Source organism: Somniosus microcephalus, unplaced genomic scaffold (genome assembly GCF_052327205.1).
Source record: "Somniosus microcephalus isolate GS21.2 unplaced genomic scaffold, FLI_Smic_1.0 scaffold2041, whole genome shotgun sequence".
In the NCBI taxonomy this organism is placed as follows: domain Eukaryota; kingdom Metazoa; phylum Chordata; class Chondrichthyes; order Squaliformes; family Somniosidae; genus Somniosus; species Somniosus microcephalus.
The window spans coordinates 1,390-11,620 of NW_028227228.1; the positions used below are offsets into that span (position 1 = coordinate 1,390).

General features: G+C 46.0%; 1 protein-coding gene across 1 annotated transcript; it reads left to right on the forward strand.

Annotated features, from left to right (window-relative positions):
* Positions 1–685: 685 nt before the first annotated feature.
* On the forward strand, positions 686–10,224 carry LOC147080142 (trafficking protein particle complex subunit 3-like; the record flags this gene model as incomplete). The annotated part of the gene is made up of 2 exons (XM_085981252.1): positions 686–952; positions 9,910–10,224. Coding segments are annotated over 2 exons (393 nt in total), but the record flags the coding sequence as incomplete, so codon positions are not given.
* Positions 10,225–10,231: the final 7 nt, after the last annotated feature.

Below are 10,231 nucleotides of genomic sequence, written 5' to 3' on the forward strand. Positions count from 1 at the left end.
TTCCACTGTTGATCTGTCGACCTGTTTGGTAACTTTTCTGCCCAGTTAATTTGGGCCAGATCCTTTTTTTATCACACTGAACTTTCCTTTTCCAGTCTAGTAATATTACATTGAACCAACTATGTTGTGGTTATTATTTCCCAACTGTTCTTGCACTCTCACATTTCTGCAGCAACAAGATATCAGGAGGAGGTTCTAAGGGCGATCATTACTTCCGGACTGGCAGCCACAACTGCTTCTATTTATTCTCTCAAGAATAATCTTGCTCAGGGCTTTCAGGACTTAATTAGGAATATCCAGACTGTTGTCACACAGACTATTAGCTCAACTGAGCCCATGCCCAGGACAACAAAATCCAGTGGGCTCAGTGGCAACGGTTATCAGCGGGCATGATCCCAGTGTACTTGCTGAGATCGCATCCCTGAGGAATTTCATCCCCATTGTATTTGAGGGAATTTACTCTGATGACTAACATATGGTAAACTTTTAGCAGTTTTGAAAGAGGCTATTCTTAATTATTACAGTGTGCATTTTCTCTGAAAACTGTATTTAAATTGCTAAGATCTAGTCATCCATTTAGATTGATGTATTTGGCTATGACAGGAGGGGAAGGCAAGGAGAAAAATGGCTAAAAAGACTAAAATAACAACAGAAAGTGCCCACTGCAGAAGATATTTGCTGAAAGGACATTTCTGATTGTAGTTCCCCAGACTGCCAGGTCAATGTGGTACAAGGCAGAATAAAAGTTACTCTGTTTTTTGGTTCTCAGGTTGCTTTCAAGATGTACCTTGGGGTGACTCCTCGTGTGACCTTCTGGACCCTAGCTGGAGATGATTGCTCACTATTCCTGGAGAAGAATCCGCTGATGGGCTACGTGGAAATACCTGACAAGCACTCCTATTTGCTCTACTCCAACCTGATCTGCGGGATCCTGAGAGGGGCACTGAAAATGGTACAAACATCAAGGCAGCTCAGAAAATAGGAGAATTGTTTTACGCAAAGGGTTGTTGGAGCATGAATACTTTGCCACAGGGAGTGGTTGAGGCACAGACCATCTTTTAAGGGAAAGTTGGATAAATATTTGAAGGATAAAAAAGTTCAAAAGATCAGTGTGGTGGGATTAGTTTTGGATTGCTCTAGTGAAGAGTCACCTCAGATACAATAGGTCAAGTGGTCTCCTACTATGGTAAATTTCTATGGATAAGAACATAAGAAATAGGAGCAGGAGTAGGCCATTCGGCCCATCGAGCCTGCTCCGCCATTCAATGAGATCATGGCTGATCTTCTGCCTCAACTCCATTCACCGGCCCTATCGCCATATCCCTTACTAGTCAGAAATCTATCGACTTCTGTTTTGAATATACCCAATGACTGAGCCTCCACAGCCCTCTGGGGTAGAGAATTCCAAAGATTCACCACCCTCTGTGTGAAGAAATTTCTTCTCATCTCAGTCCTGAATGGCCTACCCTTTATCTTAAGGCTGTGGCCTCTGGTTGTAGACTCCCCAGCCAAGGGAAACATTCTCCCAGCATCCATCCTATCAAGCCCTGTAATAATTTTGTATGCTTTAATGAGATCCCCTCTCCTTCTGAATTCAAGAGAATACAGGCCTAGTTTACTCAATCTCTTCTCATACGACAGTCCCGCCATCCCATGAATCAGTTTGGTGAACCTTCGTTACACTCCCTCTATGGCAAGTATATCCTTCCTTAGGTAAGGAGACCAAAATTGTACACAGTACTCCAGGTGTGGTCTCACCAAGGCCCTATATAATTGGAGTAAGACTTCTTTACTCCTGTACTCAAATCCTCTTATAATGAAGGCCAACATACCATTTGCCTTCCTAATGACTTGCTGCACCTGCACATTCACTTTCAGTGACTCATTTACAAGGACACCCAGGTCCCTTTGAGCATCTGCATTCCCCAATCTTTCACCATTTAGGAAATACTCTGCCTTTCTGTTTTTTCTACCAAAGTGGATAACTTCACATTTATCCACATTATAATCCATCTGCCATGTTCTCGCCCACTCACTGAGCCTGTCGAGGTCCCCTTGAAGCCTCTTCACATCCTCTTCACAACTGACACTGCCACCTAGCTTTGTATCATCAGCAAATTTGGAAATGTTACATTTATAAATGAACTGTTCTTCTATGTAAGATTCTAAGTTTGAACACAGTTCTGTGCTGAGTTAGCTGATGTTGGTATTGGGTCTTAGTTAGTGTTCCTGGATTAGGGAGGAGAAAATCAACAAAGGTTCCATACAGTGGCACCATATTTCTGCCCATCCTGGTTCCCAGAATTTCATTCCATTAAAAATTGTAAGAGAGGAAGGATATTGTTAGATCCGTGGTTCAGTGGATAAATAATTACACGGATGCTGTACATAAACAAATAACAGGTCTTTACTGGAGGAGGGTAATCTCTAGACTGGGGTACAGAGGCATGTGCACAGCTTATATACCGGTGTGGTCACTGCCGGTACTACAGTATACAGGAGCTGTAAAAAGTAGTTCTGACTTAAAGCACATACACTACAATTCCTCCCTTTTTAGATTAATAATACCCCCTTAATATTCAAATAACAATTACATTTTTACATGTACATTCAATAACAAAAGTCCATTTATAGATTCAGTCTTTGGGGCGGCTTCCTGACCCTTTCGGGATAGCGCCTTTCCGGAGGTTCTTGTTCTTGGTGCAGAGGCGATTCTGACCCCCTTTCATCGGGTAGTTCATCGGGTTCCACTGCTACTGGGTCTGAAGTAGATACTACCGGTATGTCGGGTTCATCCCCAGGTACTCGAGACATGGGGTTGACGCATTCCTGTGATGCTAAGATCTGATCGACGTGGCGTCTCACAATGTTCTCCCCGACATCCACTGTGTACATTAATGGCCCCTGCCTTGTACATATCGTTCCGGGTTGCCACTTCTCTGTTCGATAGTCCCGGGCCAAGACTGGTTGCCCTACATTGAAGCTCCTTGTCGGCTTCTCGTTGATGTGTTGGAATTGTTTGTCCTCCACATTTCTTCGCACATTTGGTCTGAGCAAGTCCAGACGAGATCTCAACCTTCGGTTAAAGAACATCATGGCCGGGGTCTGGTTGGTAACTGCATGTGTCGCGTTTCGGTAGGCTAATAAGAAATTGTCCATCTTATGCTGTAGTGGAATTTCCTCGTTGCACTTGGCCTTTATCGCCTTCTTAAAGGTTTGTACGAACCTCTCAGCCAATCCATTGGTGGCTGGATGATACGGGGCGGATGTGTAATGCCTTACCCCATTCCTTTTCATGAATTTTTGGAACTCGTCGGACACAAACTGTGGTCCATTATCAGAGCAAATCTGCTCTGGCAACCCGTTTCTGGCAAATATGGTCCGTAGGACTGCAATCGTTTTCTCTGTAGTGGTTGAAGACATCTTTATCATCTCAGGCCACTTTGAATGAGCATCCACTGCTATTAAGAACATTGAGTCCATGAATGGACCAGCGAAATCAATGTGCACCCGTTGCCATGGAGAGGAGGGCCACTCCCATGGGTGTAGAGGGGCATGTGGTGGTACATTTTGGACCTTCTGGCATCCTAAGCAGCTCTTAGTTAGGTCTTCGATTTGTTGATCGATTCCCGGCCGCCACACATAAGCCCTAGCTAGGCTTTTCATTTTCACTCCCCCCAGATGACCTTCATGTAGCTCATTTAGCACTCTCTCCCTTAACTTGGGTGGAATCACCACTCTGGATCCACACATCACTGTCCCCTGGCATACTGACAGCTGTTCTCTTCTGGATGAGAATGCTGGCAACAGTGAGTCGCCATGTGCTGGCCATCCCCTCACCGTCAATTCATATACCCGTGACAGCGTCGGATCATTGCGGGTCTCCTTCTCTATATCCGCGTTTGTTACTGGCAATCGTTCAATTATCGACGAATAAAATATCTCGATAGGGTCCACTGCTGGTGCTTCCTCCACAGTAGGCAGTGGCAGGTGCGATAGCCCATCAGCGTTCCCATGCTGTCTCGTGCCTTTATATTCTATTTCATATTGATTCGCCCCTAGAAACAGGGACCATCTTTGTAACCGCTGTGCAGTCATTACTGGCACGCCCTTCTTAGGATTAAAGATGGAGACAAGTGGTTGGTGGTCAGTCAGCAAGGTGAACTTCTGTCCATGCAGATAGTGGTTGAATTTTTTTACTCCCCATACTAGGCTGAGGGCCTCCCTGTCAATCTGGGCGTAGTTGCGCTCGGCTGAGGTTAGTGACCAAGATGCAAAGGCTACTGGCCTCTCCAACCCATCTGGGAATTTGTGCGACAGCACCGCTCCAATGCCGTAGGGTGATGCATCACATGCCAAACGAATTGATAGTGCTGGGTTGAAATGGGCCAACACCTCTTTTGATGTGATCAATTCTTTACACTTCTGGAAAGCTCGTCTACTTTCGTTATCCCACTTCCATGGTACCCCTGTTTGCAGTAGGGTGTTCAGCGGGTGTAATACCATAGACAAATTTGGTAAGAACTTGTGGTAGTAGTTTACCAGCCCGAGGAACGACCTCTGTTGTGACACATTTTCCGGTGCTGGAGCCTTGACTACTGCCTCTATCTTGTCAGGGGACTTATGTAACCCCTCTTCATCGATGAAGTGGCCGCAATACGAGATCTGTTTCTGGAAAAACTCGCACTTGTGGCGATTAGCTCGTAGCCCATATTCCTTTAATCTGGCGAGCACCTTCTCCAAGTTAGCGAGGTGATCACCATCATTTTCGCCCGTGACCAAGATGTCGTCCAAATAACACTGGGTCCCTGGAATCCCTTGCAGGACCTGATCCATCGCCCTTTGCCAGATAGCCGGAGCCGAGGCTACTCCAAACACCAGCCGGTTGTATTGATAGAGACCTTTATGGGTGTTGATCGTAAGGTAATGTTTCGAAGCTTCTTCTACCTCCATTTGCAAGTACGCCTGGGCTAGATCAATTTTGGTGAAGCGTTTACCACCAGATAGCGAGGCGAAAATATCCTCAATTCGTGGAAGCGGATATTGCACCGTGTGAAGGACTGGGTTCACTGTCACCTTAAAATCCCCACAGATGCGAACCTTCTTTGGTTCCCCAGGCGTATTACTCAACGACCTCTTCATTACAGGAACGATGGGTGTAGCCCACTCGCTCCAGTCCACTTTGGACAGTACTCCTGAACGTTCCAACCCTTCCAGCTCTGCTTCAACCGCTGGTCTGATCGCATAAGGCACTGGTCTGGCCTTCAGAAACTTTGGGCTTGCATTATCCTCTATTTTAATTGTTGCTGTTATTCCTTTTAGTGTTCCTAGTCCCTCCTGGAACACTTCTTTTGCGTCAGTTAGCATTTTTGACAGTCGTCCAGATGTGACGTCGTCATCCTTTTTGGCCTCCACCTTCAGTGCCTGTATGGAATGCCCATCTAAATGTATCTTCCGGATCCATTCACGTCCTAGCAGTGGTGGTCCTCCATTTGGCAATACATATATATCCATTTTAGGTATTTCCTGACCTTTATATGTCACTTTCACCCTTATTTTTCCTTTGGGGTAGACTTTTTGCCCCGTATACGTCTTCAAGACAATCTCTGTAGCTTTCAAGGGTATGTGTGAAAATAGCCGCTTGTAGTCGCTTTGATTTATGACTGTTACAGCTGACCCTGTGTCCAATTCCATTTCCACTTCGACTCCGTCTATCTTGAGTGTAACCCAGATAGTCTGGTGATCCTCCATTTCGGTAACCTTATGTAGTTTCAGACAACCCAGCTCCTTGCTTCCGGAGTCTGTGTCACTTTTCTGTTCATCTGAACCATTGTCCATCACCTGGTGTACCTTTTTGTACTTCTCCTGTGGAGATTTCTTACTGTTGGTTTTCTTCCCAGACCTGCAGACTCTTGCTATGTGTCCTGCTTTCCCACACTGTCTGCACACTTGGTCCTTGAACCAACAATCTTTCTGGTCATGTGTTGTTCTGCCGCAGCGATAGCACTTCCCTGTTCCATAGGTCATTTCGTTGGTGCCATATTCTTGCGGTCTCCGTTGTATCTCTGCAGCGCCCCTTGCGGCTGCTTCGTGTGATACTGCCATACTAAAAGCTTTGTCCAGCGTAAGGTCCTTTTCTGATAGAAGCCGTTTCTGGGTTCCTTCACTTTGTAGCCCACACACAAACTTGTCCCTTAACGTGTCTGCTAGTCCCGCTCCAAACTGGCAGTATTTCGATAGCTTGCGCAGTTCCGTTAGGTACTCAGCATTGCTTTCGTCTTTGTGTTGGTTCCTTTTATGGAACTTAAATCGTTCTGCTATCAGCAGCGATGTGGGGTTTAAGTGGTCCTGTAGGATTTCTACTATGCTTTCAAAATTCTTGTTTACCGGCTTCTCTGGGGTTATTAGATTTCGCAGTAACCCATAAGTTTTTGCACCCATGGAATTTAACAGAACCAGTGCTTTATTAGCATCTGGCACTTCATTCGCCCTGCAGTACACCTCAATACGTTCCACATATGTCGCCCAATCTTCGACTTCATTGTCGAACGTAGAGATACTGCCACTCTTCGGCATCCTTGGTTGTGCGTTAACTATCACCAATGGCGCCTCCCATGCTTCCCCTTCTTCTCCGCTGGCACAAAATGGCATCTCCCGCGCTTTCCTTCCTTCCCGCGCTCACCCGTCTTCTCCGCTGCGGCTTCGCAAAATGGCGTCTCCCGCACTCTTCCTTCTTCTCCGCGGCTCAATGGCACCTCCCGCACTCTCCCTGCTTCTCCGCGGCTCAATGGCACCTCCCGCGTTCTCCCTGCTTCTCCGCGGCTCAATGGCGTCTCCCCTTGCTTCGTCCCGCGGACCCTGATCAGCCCGTGATCCCTGGCTGTGCTCTGTGCATTCTTCTCTTGATATTTGTCGACGCTGCTCAGTCTAGAACCCGGCTGTTTCTTACCCTCTCTCTCTCCGGTTTGCAGCATTTTTCCTCGACACCGCTCGGTGATCAACCCCCGGCTGCGCCCTGCTCTCTTCACCCTCTTTCTTACCCCGTCGACGCTGCCCGGCTCTCTCTCTCTGCCGTCGGTCATTTCCAGCCGCCGCTGCTCGGGAAGGGTCTGCTCTGGACCTGTCGTTGGTCTCTTACTGTTCATTGTGGCTGGGGAACCAAGCCCGGCTCTCCACAGCCTCCCCAGCGAGGTTGGATCTCTGCCTGACTGCTGGGCGGTTGCTCGCGGTCGACGCCCGTGTTCCTGGACACGACTATTTTTTTTTTTATGTTGCAGGTAGATTCGCATCAACACTCGTCGCCACTGTTAGATCCGTGGTTCAGTGGATAAATAATTACACGGGTGCTATACATAAACAAATAACAGGTCTTTACTGGAGGAGGGTAATTTCTAGACTGGGGTACAGAGGCATGCGCACAGCTTATATACCGGTGTGGTCACTGCCGGTACTACAGTATACAGGAGCTGTAAAAAGTAGTTCTGACTTAAAGCACATACACTACAGATATTCCTTGTTAATACATCTAACAATAATAACTCATACCACGTGGTATCTACTTTCAAGTCCACAATCAGGACATAAGTCCATTTCCAATTCATGTTATTATCTCCTATAAAAGTACACTTGATAGTTGTTTGTAGAATCTCCTTTTGGAGCACATGTCTTTTCAACAACAAAGATAGGGGCCCTGAAAATCCACAAGGTTTGGTCCCAATGGCTATACCAGCACTCAGGTGGTCCTACAGGCTGCAAATAATGAATGAAGAACTATCTTCTTTTTAATTCTCTCCCTTTGCCACCACTGCAATTATTCCATCTCCACCCTGTCTTCAGGTCAAATCCAAACCTTCAATGCAGAACACATCTTATAACCTCACTGCACATCAGACCTCTTCGCGCCAAAGAGACTTCACAAGACATTACAAGCTCCAGGAGCAAATGAACATGAAATCAATGCACCTTTTATTTTATTACAATGATCTTATATGTTAATATTAGCCATCCTACTCCTTCTTCACACTGTGTTTTCTGCCATCTCAACTGTGACAATGGGACCGAATTTGCTGAAAAAATAATGGCGTGTAAAAGACACACACTGTTATTAATGTGCAAAGCGGCCAGCAACTTGTGGCGAGCAAGAGATACTCCGTGAATTGCGAATCACCACAAGTTGCTGGACAATTTGCACAACTCCACCGTTAGCCTCATGAAAACAGCATCTCACACTTAACCTTCCCGTGAGTTTCATGAAGTTGCTGTATTTGCACATGAATTGCCCATTAAACTCACCACAGAGAGTTAAGTCTAGTAATTAACAGCATAAGTATCCTTTCAACGATGTGATAATTGTTAATGACTTCCAATCAACCTCTCCGGCCCAAAAAATTAACAATTAAAACTATAGCGTCTCATTCCTCAGGTTGTGAATTGTTGTTGGTGATTTTAAAAAGTCAAATTAAAAATTTTTACATTTATTTTCTTACTTTTCCTGTCTGTATCTTTTTTTCTCTCTCTCTTAATCCAATCTTTCTTTCCCTCTCTTTATTTGTCTTTCTGTACCTGATTTGACATTGAATTCACCCACTCTAATTTACCCTCCTTCTCAGTCCTTCCTCTGTTTATTTCTCAACCCTTTAATCTCATTGGTTAAGGAGATACACTGTTGGTCCCATCGGTCACCAAGGTCCCAGATGCGTCATTGCCCTCACCGTGCCGTTATCAGCTCGCACTTCCAGTAACTTCCAGGGCAGAAAATGTCTAACTAACCAGGCACGGTGCGAGATGCCCCTTCCAGCAAACTCCAGCTCATTATTATTGTCCTTATAACTCTTTTATTATATATGATGCTTTCAGGTCTTATGCACTATAGGTGAATTTCCTAGGAGCTTCTCCTGCTTTGCCACTGTAACTTTGGCAGAAACCCCAGTTACACATGTAGACAGAGTTTGTGCTGAAGTTCCAGCAGCAGAGCAGGAAAAGCCCTGAGGAAATTCACCACATGATGAACAACAAAGGCACAACCATAGTCTAAGGGCTGGATTTTCATTCAGAAGTCGGGAAGGAGGCGGGACTACAACTTTTGGGTTGTAGTCCCGCCTCCATCGAGATGCGGCCAATCCACGCGATTTTCACTTGATTGACCTTGTTGAGCCCGCCCAGTGGGCTCAGCAGGCCAATTAAGGGCCACCCGGAAACAGGTGACATCACAGACTGAAATTTCATCTGTCAAGACGTGTTGACAGATGAAATATCAGTGTTTCACAGCTGTTTGAAGCTGTCAAACACTGAGTCTTACTTCTAACCTGAGTCCTTCTACGCAGACTCAGTTAGAAATCTCGCCGGCACTGAAAGCTGCAGGCTGTCACTTTTGACAGCTCGCGGCCATTCTGCTTTCTGTGCCGGCTGAATGATGGACTCCCGAAACCCAGAGGAAGGAAGGCTGTAAAGGTAAGTACAGGTAATTTAAACTTCTTTACACACTTTAGACACACCAAACACACTTACCTTTGCACTCATGCACCCATCACTCACCTGAACACCGACATCTCGACCCCTCCAAGTCCTTCAACCCGACGGCCCAACTCCTCTAACTTGGCGTGGTTTGGAGCTGTCGGGAATCCCATATGACAACCTTCAAAATAGGGATTAGGCTAAAAACTGCCTGTTAACTACCTGTTAACAGGCAGTTAATTGGCACTAATCCCTTCCCGCCTCGGGTAGGTGGGTCCCAGTGCAGGGCGGGTACCCGCCTCCTTTGAAACTTACATGGAGGTGGGTTTTGGGCGGGATGGTGTCGGGACCCCCGAATTCGGAATTTTATCCCCCCGCACGTCTAAAAGCCCGCCTCACGGCACACTGAAAATCGACCCCTAGGTATCTGACTGGTCTACACATCTGTATTTCCAGGTTCGTCTACAGGTGGACGTCGAACTTCTTCAGGACTCAGTGAAAGATAACAAGGTAACTGAAATAAGAATGAAGCTGATGAGAAGACGTAAAGTGGTTCTTACCGTTGGGAAAGAGCAAGAATAGTTTGACATTTTTGTTGGCATTTTAAAGTGTCTATTGCTGTACCGACAGAGAGGGTGGCCTAGAAAAACCCTTCACGAACTTTGAAGCACATTTTTTCATTTATTCTTCATAGCACCAATTTCAAATAGACAACTGATATAAAGCATGAAGATCTGCAATGTCAGTGGAAGAAGCGTTCTGACCATTGAAATAATCT